Source organism: Zophobas morio, unplaced genomic scaffold (assembly GCF_036711695.1).
Source record: "Zophobas morio isolate AGI-343-1 ecotype UQ-CSIRO unplaced genomic scaffold, CSIRO_AGI_Zmor_V1 ptg000011l, whole genome shotgun sequence".
Lineage (NCBI taxonomy): Eukaryota > Metazoa > Arthropoda > Insecta > Coleoptera > Tenebrionidae > Zophobas > Zophobas morio.
Window position 1 is genome coordinate 22,306,920 of NW_026972116.1, and position 20,432 is coordinate 22,327,351.

A 20,432-nucleotide genomic window follows, 5' to 3' on the forward strand; every position below is an offset into this window, starting at 1 on the left:
GGCCGGGCCGGGCTTTGTTCTGCTAGGATGGAGCCCGCGCCCCGACCCACTAGATTTTATCGGCACTCATATATATTTTTTTTGGTCGGCTCTTATTTTTGCTGGTTTGCCCGCTGCGTACAGATCCTGCAAGCCATGTACTGGCACCTCGGCAGTCCACGTGGAGTTGACGAGACCTGTCGCCGGGTTGCGTGGCAACGAACGAGCCAGAACGGCAGCGGATTGGTCGGTGGAGGTAGGTGATTGGGTGGCTGCGCGAGCTCGTTTAAAGTGGGCGGGCGCGCGGTGCGATTGGAGTTTGAGGCGAAACGCGGAGGGCGATTGGCCGCCGGCTTTTGTTTCGGGCAGTCCACGTGGACCCGCGACCAGCTTGGTATACTGGCAATCAGGGCGCCATATTTATAAGGGTGAAAGGGGCTGAAGTGAAATCACGCGGGTGGAACAAGGACGGATTCGACCCCTGTTTCAGCTAAAATGAGATGCTTTCTGCCAGGCAGCCATTTTGAGGGTAGTTTTTTGTTTTTTATTTTTTATATTTTTTGTTGCGAACATGTACGGATCATTTTAGGGGTGTGAGTACAAGCGGGTGTAGAAGCGGTAGTCAGGTGGAGTGACCGCGGCGGCGGCGGTGTGGGAATACACAACGCCGGCGACAGTTTACCCGTATTACTACATTCACGCTAATTGCAATCACAGTGTTGCCAATTAAAACATGACCCAGTTCGCGGCCACCGCGTCTTCCAGACTTTACGATCGCTCATTATTTCCACAGCATAAGAACTAATCCGCGTCTTACACTCGCCGTAAACTTCATGTGTGCTTCGTTAGCGCGACGGCCCGACGACCGGCCGAGGGACCCTTCACATATAATATAATTATAAATATTCGCGAGCCCTCCTTTTTTCCCCGACTGTACGCTGCCGGTGTTCGGGGTTGTAGGCTTTTTGTAGGGAGCGTGGGGTGTGTGTTAGCGGTTTTGGGCGCCGTTCCGGTGGCGGTGGTGGGGAGAACCGCTGCCAGTCGCTTGCGAACCGTGCTAGAGAGTGGACGTGTTTGAGTGTGCTCGAATGCGCTACGTCAGTGGCCAGTGCTCGTGAGTGTGCTAGTGTGCAGTGCCCCTTAGGATTACGCGCCCCGGTGCATAGTGACCATAATGTGTTGCTGACGTAAGATGTACCCGAGTGCAGGAATGAACGCGGCGGCAGCAGCAGCAGTCGCGGCCGCGCGCCATCCGGTAAGTGACGCGCCATGTGGACGGCCCTTAACTAAGGCCGGCTCCGCACTACCTCTCCACGCATTCGTTCCGACGCTTTCGGCATCCCGATGCGGGGTCGACGAACGATTCTAAGGACGCGATTCCCGGAGGACCGGAAAAGTTCGACCCTTGCGAGAAAAAGCGTGGCGCTAATTTTACGCACACACCAACAATGGCGGTTCAAGGATGCAGTCGTGCCTCCATCCTGTTACGATTACTACGGTCTGCTAATTAAGGCCGCTTCACAGTTGGCGTTCATCATCGCGGATAGGGGTTACGATACACCTTGCGCTTTTTTCGCGCAAACGAGACTTCGAATTACAATTAACCAGTCGGTCGGACCTGCCACTTCTAACAGGTTTCCTATTAAAAGCGACTTCCTGACGACCAGGATTTATGTTCGGTTATTTGGAAATGGCTCCCACAGTGCGAGGGGGACGATCGGATACGCAGTAATTAATATGGTCACCCTGACCTCACGCCGTAAACACTAACACAGCATAACTGCGGTCGCAAAGGTTCGTGCGATTTTTCATATTTAGTACGGGCGCTTTCTCGAAAAGGCGGCACTCAACCAAATAAATCAAAAATACACAACATACAATTAGGTCTCAACATGTATTTCATATTGGTTTCTGTTCTCCGACGCGTCAGACGGAATCTGGAGCGTCACAGGGAGCCAGCCGCTGCCCGCTCCTATTTTACATCTTCATCAGTGATCCGCCCGCCGGAATTCCTTCAAAGCTCCGTCGGGCGTCCGTTGTCCCATTCTGCCGTCGCGCCCCGCCGCCGCCCCCGAATTCCCGCCGTAATGAGCGCCTTTCGTGGCGTCGGAACGTTATAATTTGACCTCGAGGTGTGCGTGCGCCGTGCAATTCGCACGTTTTGTTTCTCCACTCTTTATTTTTCCCGTAATCGAGTTTTTCTTGGTTGTTTTATCTGCGCCGTTGAGATTATTTTACGGCTTCTTGGATATCACGCTTCACGGACCTCTTTATACTTTGACATGCGATTTTCTAAAGATCGAAACCATCCGAGGCCGAAAACGTTTCTCAATGGTGTCTGGAGGCTCGGCTTTAATGCGGAGAACGTTCAACGTTTATGCAAAGAGCGCATTTTCCACGGTTTGACAAGCGCGTCTAATAGAGGTGTTGTGCTTCAGTGGTTGTGCAGCACCGGCGATTCTCTTGTAGCCGGACGAAACGCGGAACCGAGGCTAAAGGCGCGCTTGCACGACGCGAAATGTCGCAAGCCGGGCTGGGGAACTCGGGTTTCATTATCAGTCTCTAATTGACTCATATTCAATCGAAGGGGCGCCAGATTGGACCCTTGGAGAGCACCAGCCACTAATCAATAAAAACTGTGTTGATTAAATTGAATCATATCACAAAACTGATTCAGATTCAGAGATTTAGAACAATGACACTGGGGAAATCCTAGAAAGATAACCTCCTCATTTTTAGAATCTTTCCAGTGCATTTAGAAGCAATGTAGCTTTGGCACCGTATGCAAATGCCGTTTCACTTTCGGCGTCCCAGATGAGTTAAGTTTTTGGGAAATTGATGGGTTCACGGTCCGTGTGAGCGCGGCTTGCGGCCCGAGAGGATGCGGGGCCCGGCTTTCACAAGCGTCACGAGTGGGAGAGTGATTATGCGGCGAAGACGGTGCTCTACTGGCGTGAGGTCAAATGTGCGCATATTTCTGCGATGGGTGATTATACATTCGGGAATTGCCCAACGCTTGTGGGTGTCTGACAAAACCGAAAGTGTCTCGGTATGCGCAAGATTTTATGTTCGGCGATTAGAGGACTGTGTAAATAAATTCGTGTTCACAGTCTGCTGTTTTAGCGTTGTTTACAAAAGTCAAGACAAAATAAACAAAGATAACAAACACCTAATGGGTTCTTTGAAAGCCAAATATCTCGATGCGTGTGCACGTGGTTTCTAAAATTACGATTAAAAATTTCGAGTCGTGTGAACGTTGTTGTGTAAACAGACGCAACGTGCTGATGACGTATTCGTCTCGGTCGAAACGTCTTCCGAGGGGTGTCGAGTGAGTAATAAGCGTAGTCGGATCTCCTCTTAACCCCAAATACGCTTCGATGGCCCTTTTCTTTAGGGGAGAAGCAAGAATGGGGCGCACCACCCTTATTTGTTAAGCCCTATATTATTAAGCCGCTCCCTAACCTGCGCTAATGACATCTGGCGTCACTATCCCGTTTTCTTGACTAATTATTGTTATTATACGAAATTACACGGTTGCCGTATTGGTACCTGCAATAACGTCGTTACCGACTTGAAGCACTAATTAATTATTAAATTTCGAGTGCCGTCTCGTAATTACGGCTTGGAACGACGGGAACGGAAGAATATTGAAAAAGCATTTTATTGCTTGTAATTTACATTAAATATGCAGAGGGTATCGCAGGGGTGCATCCAACAGGGACTCATCATCTAATAATTAATAAGTTAGTCGTCTTTCCTTTTCGAGCTAAAAACGGCATTGTGGATTAGTTACGCTTTGAAATTTACACTTCCTCGAAAAACTTTCTCTTCGTCTTTTCGTCTGTTCGTTTACCTGCTAGGGGATGTCTGGCCCTTTTGTACTCCAACATGTATTCATATCAGCTGCTATTTATTGCAGGGGTCGTCCCATAATCTGCCTCTTGCTGCGCTTAGCTTTAATTCAGGGTGGGAATGTGCCTTTACGATTATAAACCTCCCTTCTTGGGGCCCCGGGATTGTTATAATGGGTATTAGCACCCCGGTTTGTTTTTATTATTTCCTCCCTTTTTGGCAATTATATTGAAATTATTTCGAGGGTGCGCCGACAAAAGACCGGTTTCGCCGGACGCGTACGCTGTAAAAATTACAGCCGTACACTGTAAAGTCTTGTCCGCGGCGGTCTGAACTGTCACAACGGCGTAAGTGGGCGTGGCTAACCCGGCCGCTCTGTCGCAAAGACGGCGTGATTATTTCACAGCGCGTTGAACAATCAATTTAACATAAATCAGACCAAACACAATAAACAACAAATTGCATTTCGCGGTACATCCAATTCCGCGGGCGTCACGGCTGTTCAAAGAAAGCCGACACAGCATAACTCAGGAATATTATTCTTTTGAGTAATGACTTCTTGTAAACCCGAGTTGCCCTCTATACGCGTAGGCAAAATTGCTTGCGTGTTGAATGTTACACGTTTATGTAATTTATTCGCCGCTTTTCTTTTCTATTAGCTATTTTTGTGGCGTCTTCCAGCGTGATGTGTAATTTTATAACCGTCCATTTTGCGATTTTACGGTCATCTTCGTGCGTTGGCGTTTTCAATTTGATTAATGACGGGGTTCGCCGCCAGGGCGCGTCGCGGTAGCCGTGCGTGTAAACGCGGCTTTAGGATGGGTACAAGTGTCCGGGTATGATAAATATTGTGTATTGATGATCTAACAGACCGATATCTCATTTAATATATTCACGTTTCATGTTTACACTGCACAGTAAAAAACACACACAAATAGAATAACAACCATCAATTTTTTACAGCGTGTACGCTCCATAAAAAGCGTTTTTTGCTACATAGTTTATAATTAATCATTTATGCTTGCCGCTGTGTAGCGGCATAAAAACATTAATTGTTAAACTTGTGTCTATTATCATTCGGGGCGTTTATTTTGTTATAGTGATTGCTTGTGTGCCTACTTCCCGGAATTGTGATATAAATTATGCGATCGTAATTACTTTCGTGTACGTTTTGCTCTTTATACAAAATACCAAAGCACTTATTGACATGACGAAGAAACAAATTCAATTAAGTAACGACTTTGTTTAGTGAGCAAATATTTTATCTACATTAGATATTTGTTTGGAGGCTAAACATGTTGTTCCAGGTTGTTGGTAAAGTCTGTACATATTGTACTTCTTTTTATGTAACACGCCAGTCGATGCGAGCTTTGGGATTGATATATGGCCCTTAGACGGCAGGTGGCGTTATAAATAACAATAGTTTTGTCTAGCTAAAGCCAACCACACAACCAAAAAACACACATTTCCACGATAATCTCCTAAGCAAACTGTATGAATAATCAACTTATTATTTCAATATGCGTTCCTCGAGCTATACTTTCTTGCAAGTTCCATCTTGCTCCACCTTCCCCTACCACTTGTTCAGCTAAGACACCCAGTATACTAATTCCTCACTGTCAAGGCGTGTAAATAATCTGGCTTTAACAGACTGTTAACATTCGACACCCGGTGTCCCCGGCGATAAAACTGATAAACCTGTTTAGACAAAGCGGCGTACAGCGCATAAAAATGCTGTTAAATCAATGTTCCAATGAAAAAACTAATCGGAAGTTTGCGCATATTTCGTCTAGCGAATTTGCATCATCGATGTTAAAACCGATAAAATGCAGTTGGCTGTGTTTACACGTCCGGCTATACAGATGTCCCTCGCTGCGTTCGCGCTCGAAGTCGGTCCGTTGTAAATATTTATTTAGTCGGTTCGCGTGGACCATATGGTGGCAGTATAAACACGAATAAATCGTGGAGTTGTGTACACGTAAGTTTTTAGGTGGCTTTTAAAGTTGGCACCCTCCCACCGGAGCATAAATCTCCGTCGATGTGCGTTCTGTTAAAAATAATGCATAATTAGGGTGCAATAAAATTTTTATGTGTTTATAAACAAGTTGATGGCTGCATAAAGCCAGTGGAAGGGTGCCAAAACGTCGCAAGTGTAGCGATGTAGCGATTTCGGAGTGCGCTTAATCATCCTAAAAATGAAACACTGCCCTCATTATATTCCAATCGGAGCTCTATTGCTCTATTATTAACATATAGAGTCTAATGGTTCACAACATCCGCTAATTGATCCGACTTAATAGAAAGTTTAAAGCAATTAGGCCGCATAAAGGAACCCATTCAGACGTATTTAATTATTGCCACATACATAATAAAATCTGTTTAGTTATTATGTTTTTTTTCCACCTATATACAAGGTCGCACTGACTTTATTATGTGCGGTTTAAATTAACGAAGGTGTGTCAAAATAACATAATAGTTCTTTTATGTGGCTGCTATGCTCCGAGATCCAAGAATGCATTCAGAGGAAACCCGATTATGTTCTCTTATCAGCTTGAAAGGTACCGCATGCATGGGTTTTAGCCAGGTGGTACGTTTTTGCGTGGGTGCATTCATGGGATGAGATTATTATATTAGCTGATTGCGGGACACAAGGAGGGTTTATTCTAGCGGTAATGGAAGAAAAGGTTAAACGGCGAGTGTAGGTAGCTATTGATGTCGCGTCATAACTGTACATGTGATGGAAAAGTAACAGTTGGTGAATTCTTAAAAATTTCCGTGCCAAGATTTACGTAGTCAGTCTCCCATGATATTTCAGATAATGATTCAGCGTAAAATATCTCTGATTCATAAACAGACGGCAATGTTCACTATTTGGCGGACTCTACTATACAAGTGTAATCATGAACTCAAGGAATTATGTACTGTATTTTACGTAGGAAACGACGGGATATTTTTGATATGTGTTGCAACATTGTATAGATAAGTACGTACTTCGTTGTGATTTCAATAAAATTGAGTTGTACTATACGCAGTGTTCAAAAAAAAAATCTAAAAGACTGTATTTTATTGCTGCAACTTCAAAGTTGATAATTTACATGATTTGTGAGATAAAAAGAGTGAAAAAAAAAAACGGAAAATTCGGTAACACATTACAGGGTGATTTATTTGAAAAAAAAGCAGATAGGGCTATTTAAAATTATATTTTAGATTCTTTTTTGGAAACACTCTGTAGATTAAGATTCGGTTTTATTAATACTATAACAAAGCGCATAAACTGATTTGTCTCAAAAAAGGGAAAATTGGATTAACTTGACGTCGCACTGAAAATTGAAAAATATTTTGTTTGTTGCTCAAAGAGCCAGTTAATTTTTGCTTTTATTTAATTATTCATTTATGTATTTGTGAGACTTTGATATCGAGGAGCGTGCTTATTGAATCACTGGGCATAAATGGTAAATTGTATGACCGCAAATTTTGTTTTTTGTGATAACGAGTATATGTGGAAATAAAAACGATATATGTATTAAAAAAAAGTTGTACTATTCCCTGAGAATCATGTATTAAAATTATTGTTTACTATATAGAGTGTTTGTTTTAACGCGTAACACAAAACCTAGTTCTTTCAAATGGAATATGCAATATGTTTTTACATATTCTGATTGACCACTTTATACCCACCCTTTATTTTTGAAATTACAATGCTATGTTGCCAGATTATTCCGATTTTCTTGAATTTTTTTTGCCGTCCAAGGGTTTAAAAAAAAATGAAAATAATGTAATATTTAAAAATTTTCTTGAAATATTTTAGGAAGAAATAAACAAAGAAAGGTAGACGGCTTGTTGTGACAAAAATAAAAAATTGAGTTTTATTGCATAAAGTATTTATAAAAAAAAACAATTATTACAATTTTTAGCTATCGATATTTCAGTTTTTTTTCAAAGAAAACACTAATATATTTAAGAGTCATTGGTATTTTTACTTTTTTATGTATCAATCACAAATGTTGAAAGAAACAGTACAAAGATATAGTAAAATGCAGTAAAAAAATACCGGGTGTTCTATTTGAAAAAAATTAAATATCAATACATATACGAAAATTGTGAAGTTTTAGTTTTTTTTTTTATAAACACTCGGTACATTAAAATTACATTTAATTTATACCACATTAAAGTGTATATCTCCATAAAATGTTACAACACAACTTTTAAAAATAACGTTATTTTGATTTTTTTGTAAACCGTTGCATTGCTGACAAAATTCAAGAGAATTTGAATAACGTGGCAACGTCGCATCGGTTTTTCAAAAATAAACCATGGTTATAAAGTCTAGGACAAAGCTAATGACAATTTGTAAAAATATACAGGGTGTTCTATTTAAAAAAATATATATACTGTGTCTCAAAGAACTATACAACTTTGGTCTCTAACTTTTTCCTACCTGTAATATGAAATGACCCTGTATCATAATCACCTTTTTTAGACTATTTTCGAAAATTACTTAAGGGGATTTTTTGTAAATTTTGACCTCTAGAAGACTGTTTTGGCATCAGTTCTTAAAAATTCGTACGAATTTTCCAGAATCGTCAAAAGAAATACAGACAATTTTTAAAATTTTTGAAAAATCCAAATTCGATACTGTATATTTTTAGAAATTTTGGTCCGGGACCATAAACACGCTATATTTTCAGAATCAGAGATCTGTATCCTTGATTTTTTTTTGGCTTTTTAGGCCACTTTTCCAAAATGCGAATTTTCAGTACTCATTCAATTTTCACCATTTTTTTTTGACCAGTTTCAAAAATTACTTAAAGGGATTTTTCATAGATTTCAACTTCCAGATTCAGTTTTGTCATCAGTTCTTTGAAAATTCGTATCACGTTTCTAGAATTTTTAGAATTTTTGAAAAATCCTAATTTAGGACCGAGTATTTCGGAAAATTTGGTCGGGGACCACAAACACGTTACATTTTTAGAATCAGTACGCTGAGATCTACATCCCTGAATTTTTTTGTGGATTTTTAGGCAACTTTTCCAAAATTTCGATTTTTCAACACTCATGAAATTTTCAACCCTTGTTAACCAATTTATTATCTAATTTTTTTTTTTTTTATAGATTTCGACCTCTCGAAGTCAGTTTGAGCATCAGTTCTTTTAAAATTCCTACCACTTTTCCAGAATCTCCAAATGAAATGTGGCAATTTTTACAATTTTAAAAAAATTCGAATTGAGACCGCGTATTTCGGAAATCTTCGCCATATTTCTAGAATTAGCACGTCGAGATCGATATCTCTGAATTTTTTGTGCATTTTTACGCAGATCTTTCAGTCTAGATTTTTCAATACTCATGAAATTGTTCGACCTTTTTTGATCATTTTCGAAAATTACCGAACGTATTTTTTTAATCAGTTTTTTTTTTCAAATTCCTACCACCTTTCTAAAATCACTAAATGACATATGGCTATTTTAGAATTTTTTAAAAATTCGAATTGAGACCGAATATTTCGAAAATCTTTGTTAGGGACCACACACACGTTATATTTATGGAATCAGTACGTCGAGATTTATTTATATCCCTGAATTTTTTGTGGATTTTTAGGCAACTTTTCCAAAATTTCGATTTTTCAGTAGGTACTCGTGAAATTTTCGACCCTTTTTTGACCATTTTCGAAAATTACTGAAAGCTATTTTTTGTAGATTTAGATCTCTAGAAGACTGTTTCGGCATCAGTTCTTTAAAAATTCGTACCAATTTTCCACAATCGTCGAAAGAAATAAGACAATTTTTTAAATTTTTGAAAAATCCAAATTTCAGAGCACAAATTTTTAGAAATTTTGGTCCGGGACCATAAACACGCTATATTTTCAGAATCAGCACATCGAGATCTACATCCCTGATTTTTTTTTTATTTTAAGGCCACTTTTCCAAAATCGCGAATTTTCAGTAGGTGCTCATTCAATTTTCGCCTCTTTTTGACCAGTTTCAAAAATTACTTAAAGGGATTTGTCATAGATTTTAACTTCTAGATTCAGTTTTGGCATCAGTTCTTTGAAAATTCGTATCACGTTTCTAGAATTTTTGGAATTTTTGAAAAATCCTAATTGAAGACCGAATATTTCGGAAAACTTGGTCAGGGACTGCAAACACTCTACGTTTTTAGAATCAGTGGTAGAGATCTATATCCCTGATTTTTTTAGTGCATTTTAGGCAACTTTTCCAAAGTTTCGATTTTTCAGTAGTCATCAAATTTTCGACCCTTTTTTAACCGATTACGAAAATTATCTAAAGGTTTTTTTTTGTAGATTCCGACCTTTAAAAGTCAGTTTCGGCATGAATTCTTTTAAAACTTCTACCACTTTTTCAGAATTAGCAAATGAAATGTGGCAATTTTTAGAATTTAAAAAAAAATCTGATTTGAGACGAATATTTCGAAAAACTTGGTCCGGGAGCATAAATACGCTATATTTTGGGCAACTTTTCCAAAATCTCCGACTTTTCGTTACTCATGAAATTTTCGACCCTTTTTGACCATTTTCGAATATTACCCAAAGGGATTTTTTGTAGACTTCGACCTCTAAAAGTCTGTTTCGGCATCAGTTCTTTAAAAATTCGCATCTCTTTTCAAAAATCATTTGTAAAATTTTGGAAAAATTCGAATTTGAGATCTAATATTTCGGAAATCTTGGTCCGGGACCACAAATACGCTATATTTTTAGAATCAACACGTCGAGATCTACATATATCTCTGAATTTTAATGGATTTTTGGACAATTTTACCAAAATCTCCATTTTTCAATTTGTACGAAATTTTCGCTCTCTTTTTGACGAATTTCGAAAATTACTTGCAACGATTTTTTCTAGATTTTTTTTTTAAATTCATACTACTTTTCCAGAATCGCCAAATGAAATGTGGCAAATTGTTTAGAATTTTTGACCACGGGACCACGAACACGCTATATTTTTAGAATCGGATCTATAGCCCATAATTTTGTGGAGATTTTTGTGCAACTTTTATAAATTCTTCATTTTTCAATACTTTTTTGAGCGTTTTCGAAAATTACTCAAAGGGATTTTTTTTGTAAATTTCGACTTCTAAAAGTCATGTTTGGCTTTAAAAACTCTCCTACTTTTCCCGAATCGCCAAATGAAATAAGGCAATTTTTAGAATTTTTGAGAAATTCTAATTTGAGGCCGAATATTTCCAAAGTCTTGACCCGAAAGCATCAACACGCTATATTTTTCGAATTTTATTATGTAAGGCGGCCCAACATGTTTCGATACCCACTGGTACCATCATCAGAGCTAAGCAGCTAGAACAACAAATACTGGAATTGAATAAACTTTGTGTTGAGTGACTCTGAGATGTATCAGTGGGTACCGAAACATGTTGGATTTATTTATTTGTGATGACGTGATAAAATTTCTGGGAGGCATAAAATACAAATAAGTTGACTTAGCCCTGCTTGCCATAAACACCTCAAAAACATTCAAAATTTTGTACTTTTCACAAGGTCATTTACCCAATTTTCTTAGAAAACTTTAAGCAGCAGGTGTTCTCTACTCGCTTCAATCCTAGTTGGGTCGACAAAGCGGTACTCAGAAATGGCTAACGATTGTTGTGCGGACGCTAAAATTCCGCTTTTGTTCTATACTGGCAGGTATTAGAAGCACAACCGACTTTAGTATAAACACAGTTTAGTCCATGTTTTGTAATCACTTTGTCAAGCGTTGTGTCTTCAAATTGACGTCATCAAATTTTTAATGGGGATAAATAGACTACTTATATTTGAGATGGCCACATAGCGAACATTGACTTTCTATTATCGGAAAACAGTAATAAGCTGCTTAGGATTAAGGTAATGAAGATTTACAGTCCTGGTCTTTCCGGTTGCTTGCCTGAGGAACAAAGATTTTACGAAGCAGATGTGCATGACGTCAATGTTCACTATTCGGTTGTCTCAACTATACACAATCGTAAAATTTCGCTCTGGAAGCGGAAAAATCTACAAATATATATGTATATGTAAAGTGGAACTGTAAAACAAGTGTCAGCCCTGAAACCACGGCACGTTTCTATTACTTATGCAGACACCACTAATTATTCCATCATCAAGTGATTTATAACGCTTTTGCCGTTTGGAAGTGCATAAAAGACGTTGAATTATTAAACGCGGCTCCATGAGATAATAACCGACATTTCAACACTTAATTGCTCCAACGTTGCCGTAATTCTTTCGGAAAACAATGACAGCCGCTAATTACCGTCCAGAATTCCATAAATCGCCAAACCGGCAAGAACCGAACTTCCTCAGCCATCGTCGCCAAAGTCCCAAAATTAGCATCGTGGAGTCCGCACAAAAAGCCAACTGTTCTTCGGAATTCCAATTAGCCGCTCAAAGAACTCCCACTTCTACCTGCTTTTCGTGGTCGATTTACCAACAACACAGTCACCTGCTTGTAAATACCAAATGTCCCATGCTTCTGGGAAGCAACCCGGTGGCTGGTCGAGCTTTTGCTTTTGTTGCAAGAAACTGTGTTGTGTCTGTTTCCCGTTGCACAGAAAGCACGTACTCGGAGATTGCATTCGGATGAAATATTATAGTGTGATTTTAAGTACGGCGCTCAGCAGGATATTGTCGGCTCTTATCTGATAGGATTCCTCTTTCCCCTGACATTTTATTTAATGCGGTTTCGAAGAAGTTTGCGGTCAGAGCGATGTTTAGGCGCAATTAGGTGGAAAGTCTACCTGGGTCGGAGTCGTCGTAATTGTGGCTTTTCCGTTGACTGCTATTTGCGAACATCGCCGAGGAATCCACTCTAAGCAGAATCGAGAATTGAGGTTAATTATTTCCACAAGATTAAAAACTTGCTACAGATGATTAATTTATATCAGAATGGAAAGTTCCCGAAGTTTGCGAGGAGCTTTTCGCTACTCCGCCGGAAACTAGAGGGAAATTATTTTAGGGATTTAATAAAACGTAAAATTTGGTTAAACGATAAAAATGTCGAGGATATGGTGGCGACAGGAAATAAATAATGGTCTGTTTGGTCGCAAACCTCAATATCCGCCATTAAACGAAATTTCTGGATAATGTAATGGGAGCAGGGATCGAATAAATAGCTTGTGACACTAGATCATCACTTGCGGTTTTGTGAATCAGGCTTTTGTCACAGTAGCGCGCCGAAGGTGGCCTTTGTGGAGGGTTTAATGGGATCGCTATAACTACTGGAAACTTCTATTAATATTGGCTAGAATGGAAATTGTAAACCATAAGTTACAGTTTTATTTTTATTAGATTCAAGTTATTGCTTCGGCGGGTGAAGTTCACGCCCAGTTGGAGCGTTGAAAAGGTGTTGTTGCCTGATCGGTGCGCAGCGCCGAATTTCCAAGTCACTCGTGGACACAATTTTAATTTTTTTTCGCCATTGCTCAGTACGTTTCGAAATGAATATCGTCGTAAATTCCACAAAACAAATAATAATAAATTATTTTAGCGCATTTTTATGAGATTACGTTCGGTGTAGCATAAAGTGTGTCATGAACTTTTGTTATTGTTATTAGTTTTAACAATTTCGGTCACGTAGGAGCCGCTTTTTAATCCATAATTTGAGATTTTTAAGATTTTTTATCATTAAGTAGTTTAAAGTTGATTAGAATTTAGATTATATATACTCTGTGTACCATCACAGTTTGATCCTTCCTCTTTAAAATTTTGCAAAGAAAATTTGATACCACAAACTGTCTTATTTATTTATCTTAGAACACCCCTCCGTTAAAAAAAACTTCATAATAAATAATCTTTAAAGAACCTAACAGGAACATCGTGTAGATGGAAAAACGGTTACCAAAATTTTTCCAAACATCCCCACCAACAATTGGACGACCTCACCTTAGAATTTTGCGTAGTAAATGCTATTTAATTTCATAAAATAACATACTTCAGTATCTGTGGTTTATGAATCGCTCTTGAATTTTTACCCTTAGCATCCAGATTTTCGCAAAATAAAAACGTTCTCAGATGGTGTGTTAATGAATGGTGTGTTGATGACGCAAAGGCCGCGGGTTCGATCTCTTCATTGGCCACTTTTTTTTCTTACACCGATATTTTCTAATATTTTTTTCTAAAATTTTGGATTTGTTTGACTGTAATTCAAATTCTGTCTAATAATAATGTGAGATCAAATTTTTTGAGAACAGTGTCAATAGAATCGGATTACCCAACAAAATTTTGCAATAATTTCGAAAAAATATCAATAATGGATATTTCAGTTTTTCGATCGTTCAGTATTCCAATTTTTCAGTTTCCCGAATTTTCAAATTTTTGATATCTTTTTCCAATTTCTTGGTTTTCCTCAATGTTTCAGATTTTTTATTTTTCGATTTTTCGTTTTTTTTTAATTTTTCGATCTTTTACTGTTGAAATTTTTCAATTTCGCTTCTCAGTTTTGGATTTTTCGGTTTTTAAATTTTTCGATTTTTAAAATTTTTGGTTTTTCGATTCTCAATTTTGTGGTTAATTTTAAACTTTTGTTTTTGTTTTTTCAACTTTTCGATATCTCGATTTGTCGTAATTTCGATTTTCAATCTTTTTATTTTCTTCAATTTTAACTTTTTCATTTTATATTTAATTTTTTGAAGTTTAGGGCATTTCGACTTCTCGATTTCTCGATCTAGTCATGTTTCGATTTTCCCATGTTTCAATTTTTCAATTACTTAGTTATTTTTCGAAATTTCAGTTTTTGGGATTTTTCACTTTCTCGACTTTTCAATACTAATTCAATTTTTCGATTTTTTTATTTTTCGAATGTGAATTTCCCAATTTTTTGACTTTTAATTTAAAATTTTTCTTTTGTCGTCATTCAATTTTTCGATTTCGGGCCATTTCTGTTTTTCAACTTTTCGATTTCTCGATCTTTTGTGTTTTGATTCCTTAGGTTTTCGATTTTTTACTTTTCGTTTTTTGTAATTTCCATTTTTTTCGATTTCCCAATTTTTTGACATTTCTGTTTAGGGAATTTTCAATCGCTCGATTTTTCAATTCTTCTATTTTTCCATTTTTCGATGTTTCAATTTTGAGATTTTTCACTTATTCGATTCTTCAATATTTCTTCGATTTTTCGACTTCTCGGTTTTAAATTTTTTGGTTTTTTAAATTTTTTATTTTTCAATTTTTCAATTTTTCGATTGTCAAATTTCCCGATTTTTTAATTTTAATTGGAAACTTTTTCTTTTCTCAGTATTCGATTTTTCGATTTTGGGCTACTTTCGATTTTTTTGACATTTGGGATTTTTCAATTGCGGGAGTTTTCAATTGTTCGATGTTTCACTTTTGGAATTTCTCAATACATGTTTCGATTTTTCGAGTTTTCGATATTTCAGTTTTTCTATTTTTTAAAGTTTCGATTTTTCGATGTAAATTTTTCAATTTCAAATTGTTCGACAGTTTAATTTTTCGATTTTTTAAATTTTAGTTTTTTGGATTTCTCGATTTCTCAGTTTTTCGATTTTTCAATTTTTAGAATTTTTAAATTTTAGGTTTTTCGATTTTTCGACTCGTGGTTTTACATTTTTCGATTGTTCAATTTCCCAATTTTTCGATGTTTAAAAATCGATTTTGCGATTTTTTAAATATAAAATCTTTCTTTTTTTCAGTTTTAAATTTTTCAATTTTGGGCTTTTCGACTTCGCAATATTTTCATGTTTCCATTTTTTTGATGTTTCAAATTTTCGATTACTCAGTTATTTTTCGAGATTTCAGTTTTGGAAATTTTCAATTTTTCTGTTCTTCAATTTTTTCATGTTCAGTTTTGGGATTTTTCAGTTTTTCAATTCTTCAATATTTCTTCCATTTTTCGACTTGTCGGTTTTAAATTTTTTGGTTTTTAAAATTTTTTATTTTTCGATTTTTCAATTTTTCGATTGTTTAATTTCCAGATTTTTTAATTTTTAATATAAAATTTTTCTTTTCTGAGTATTCGATATTTCGATTTTGGGCTACTTCGGTTTTTCAAATTCTCAATTTTTCGATTTTTTTGACATTTCTGTTTTGGGATTTTTCAGTTTTTCGAGTTTTCAATTGTTCAATGTTTCAGTTTTAGGATTTTTCAATACATTTTTCTATTTTTCGAGTTTTCCATATTTTAGTTTTTCGATTTTTTAAAGTTTACATTTTTCGATGTAAATTTTTCAATTTCAAATTTTTCGGTTTTTTAAATTTTGGTTTTTTCGTTTTCTCGATTTCTCAGTTTTTCGATTTTGCCATTTTTCAATTTTTGGAATTTTTAAATTTTAGGTTTTTCAATTTTTGATGTTTCGATTTGTCCATCTTTCGATTTTTCTATTGTTGGTTTTAGGTTTTTCAATTTTTAATTGTTCAATTTCGATTTGCGATTTTTTAAATATAAAATTTTTCTTTTTTTCAGTTTTTAATTTTTCAATTTTGAGCTGTTTCGACTTCGCGATATTTTCATGTTTCGATTTCTTCATGTTTCAAATTTTCGATTACTCAGTTATTTTTCGGGATTTCAGTTTTGGAAATTTTCAATTTTTCTGTTCTTCAATTTTTCTATTCTACATTTTTTTCATGTTCAGTTTTTGGATTTTTCAGTTTTAGAATTCTTTCATATTTCTTCCGTTTTTCGACTTCTCGGTTTTAAATTTTTTGGCATTTTAAATTTTTTATTTTTCGATTTTGGGCAATTTTGATTGTTCAACTTTCCGATTTCTCGATTTTTCCATTTTTTGAACTTTTCGATTGTTTTATTTTTCAATTTTTTGACATTTCTGTTTGGAAGTTTTTCAATTTCTCGATTTTTTAATTGTTCGATGTTTCAGTTTGGAATTTTTCAATACATATTTGGAATTTTCAATTTTAGATTTTTTGATTTCTCGATTTTTCGATTTTTTCGATTTTAAATTTTTCCAAGATTTTAATTTTTCCATTTTTTAAATTTTAATTTTTTCAATGTCTCAGTCCTTCGATGTTTCAATTTTTCAATTTTTGGAATTTTAAAATTTTAGGATCTTCAATTTTTGATGTTTCGATTTTTCGACTCTCGGTTTTAGTTTTTCCGATTTTTAAATTTTTTTATTTCTCCAGATTTCGATTTTTCGATTGTCCAATTTCCCAATTTTTCGATTTTATAAATTCGATTTTGCAATTTTTAAATGCAAAATTTTTCGTTGTTTCAGTTTTTAATTTTTCAATTTTGAGCTATTTCGACTTCGCGATATTTTCATGTTTCGATTTCTCGAGATTTCAGTTTTAAAAATTTTCAATTTTTCTGTTCCTCAGTTTTTCTATTCTTCATTTTTTTTTTCAGGCTCAGTTTTGGGATTTTTCTGTTTTTCAATTCTTTCATATTCATTACATTTTCCGACTTCTCGGTTTTAAATTTTTTGGCATTTTAAATTTTTTATTTTTCAATTTTTCGATATTGGGCTATTTTGATTGTTCAACTTTTCGATTTCTCGATTTTTCGATCTTATGAACTTTTCGATTGTTTTATTTCTCAATTTTTTGACATTTCTGTTTTGAAGTTTTTCAATTTCTCGATTTTTTTATTGTTCGATGTTTCAGTTTGGGATTTTTCAATTTTTCGATTTTTTCGATTTCAAATTTTTCCGAGATTGTAATTTTTCCATCATTTAAATCCTAGTTTTTTCGATGGCTCAGTCCTTCAATTTTTGGAATTTTAAAATTTTAGGTTTTTGAATTATTGATGTTTCGATTTTTTAACTCGGTTTAAGATTTTACGATTTTTATTTTTTTTTTATTTGTACAAATTTCGATGTTTCGATTTTTTAAATTTAAAATTTTTCTTTTCTAAATTTTTAATTTTCGATTTTGAATTATTTTGACTTCACGATATTGGCGTGTTTCGATTTCCCGATGTGTCAATTTTTCAATTACTTAGTTTCCCAATTTTTCGAGGTTTCAGTTCTCAGAATTTTCATTTTCCCGATTTTTCAGTTTTTCGATGGTTCAGTTTTAGGATTTTTCAATTTTGCGATTTTGCAATTTTCGATATTGGTCTTAACTTATCCGTCGGCCGACTCTCTACTTTTAGGTTTTCTCGACCTTTCATGACCCCTAGAGTACGAAGAAATAGGTTCCCGTTTCCGTCTGTCTGTCTGTCTGTCCGTCTGTCTGTCTGTCTGTCTGTCCGTCTGTCTGTCTGTCTGTCCGTCTGTCTGTCTGCCATCTGTTCGGATTTTTTCCTTTCATGACCCCTACAATGCGAAAAAGTATGTCTCCCGTTTCCGTCTGTCGCTTTATGGATATTTTTTTCCAATCGGTAACATCAAACCAATTACACAATTTTTAATTTTATTTTTCATGGAACTCGATAATTTGAATTCATAGACAGAATTATCAGTAATCATAAACAAATTTTTGCAGTGAAGTAATCCTAGGTATTTTAAAACTCCATTGATAAATAAGATATTAAAATTCACTCTTCAAATAGTTTTGTGAAATTATAAAATGGAATCGTTTAGTCCGCAGCCACAAAATAACTATGGGAAATTCCAGTAATCCCTGATATATTTAAAATAATTCAGTTTCTACTTAATGGATTCCTCAACATTCCAAACAAATCATTTCGCTAGGAATTCTTTCAAAGAATATAAGGAAATTAAAATGGGTTTGTTCCATGGTCTCCGGTGAGCCTAATTTTTAATAGCGCATGACCTTGGGTATGTTCGAGTAAAAATAATAATCCGAAACGTGCGTGTTTATGGAAACTAGACATCGAAATGGAAATATGTATAATGAAGTAAAATTAGTGATCAGCAGCAATCGGTGGCACTTAAATATTGATTAAAAGTTAAGTGATTAGTGTTTATTAGAATTTCGACAGTTTATCGTCAACCACTATTGACTTTTATATTAATTTATATAATGATAATAAAATAAACAAGGTCATGAGTTAATTTATAGTGTTTACTGGACCATAATACAAATGCCAGCAAAAAACGTTCCACTTTTACGCATAACATGCTATTATGAACATCGATCTAAATTATCCAACGTGACTACAATATTACTGACATTTAAATAATGGGTGTCGTAAATGATAGATAGAAAAAGAATAATCACACATTTTCCGACATTATCTACTTGTGTTTTCATCATTAGCCGTTCGGTGGTTGCGCAACGTCCTCAATAATTCACGTTCATCGACTAACGATTGGAAATTAATAATGACGGTTATTAAAATAATTCCCATTAAAAACGGTCCCGTAAATGCGCCCAAACAAACATTATTCATTACGGACAAATAACAACAATAAACAAATCGGGTATTCATGCTGCACGCTCGGATGAGCCCGCTCGTACTATTTCGGATTACAAAACGGAAAACTTTGCTAATTGAACACGCTGTTGCAATCGACCGGAATGTTAACACAGACGAATCAAATACTTAGTCGGAACGGGACGAACCGAGACGCTCTCTCTTGAAACGCGTCCAAGTGACACGGCTCCAAAATAAACGTCTCATCATTAGTTGACGTATTTATGGATTCGACTTAAGTATGTTTTGGCGTCTTTCTTTCCGCCGTTTTATGTTTTCGGTTAAATACTTTACGGACCGTTTGATGTTTTTATTTTCGTTCGGAGAAATCAGATGTGCCAGTTTTAACGGCGCGATAAAAACGTTTCAACACGATGAAATAGCGCTAATTGCGAAAAATGTGGACGCGATAGCGGACCGAATAAAAAATCGACGCCGGGAATGTGACAGGGCTTAAATTTGAAAAGTGCTCCCGAAATAATGCGGCTTTTTGCCAGAGTCGGTGGCGCGGTTTTTGGCGGTTTTTGACGCGACACCGCAAAAATACAAGGAAAGTTGTTCAAATGGAAGTGGACGTACGAATATTTAAAAAAAAAAAAATTGATAACGTCATCAATTTTTTGACGGAAGTGAACATGTAAAGTAAGAGTACTAAAAAAAAATCATTCAATTTTAGAAAATAATCCACTCCTGTACTTATGGTTTATGAATCAGCTTTGAAACTTTTTTCTGACGGGTATTTCCTATCTATAATTTTTAACAGTAGGGGTTATTATAAAATATTTTTTTTTTAGCACCGAAGGACTTTCTAATCCAGTTTTTCACGGAAATTATAATCAATTTTGCTAATCTAATGGTAATTTCAGTATGTTAAAATTAAAATAGGGGTGGTTGATAATAAAAATTTGTCCGATTATCCTTAACAACAATTCAAAATTTTGCATACTAAATGCTACCTAGATGGCACGAAGTAATCTATTTATGTAGATGTGAGTTATGAACTCGCCTTGATTTTTTTTTGGACATCCGGATTTTTTAAGGAAATATTGGATTACAAAATTTTACAATTTAAACCTTGCCGGGGGAACATAAACATTTCGATCTTCAGAAGTTAGTTTCGGTCTGTGGGTATCGTTGGTGATTTTTAGAAAAAACGACGGTTACGGTTTTCAGAATTTATTTAGTTCCTTACTGTTTGAGAGTACCAGATCGAAGGGTGTTTGAATGGTCGACAGGTAGCCTCGGTTTCAAAAAGGTGGAAGTAGGTAAAGAAAGAGTTTAGGAAATTCTAGAAACGGGAAAAGAAAG

The 20,432-nt window shown here is 35.9% G+C and overlaps 1 protein-coding gene across 2 annotated transcripts in view; it reads left to right on the forward strand.

Moving 5' to 3' along the window:
• The first annotated feature begins 819 nt into the window (after positions 1 to 819).
• Positions 820 to 20,432, forward strand: part of LOC135127245 (transducin-like enhancer protein 4) — a 243,895-nt gene continuing 224,282 nt past the window's right edge. The window contains exon 1 of one of the 2 annotated variants that reach the window (XM_064053667.1): positions 820 to 1,234. In XM_064053667.1, the coding sequence (XP_063909737.1) occupies positions 1,172 to 1,234 (63 nt within the window). In that variant the 5' untranslated portion in view covers positions 820 to 1,171. The remainder of the gene's footprint in view (positions 1,235 to 20,432) is intronic. The other variant, XM_064053668.1, reaches the window with a different exon arrangement.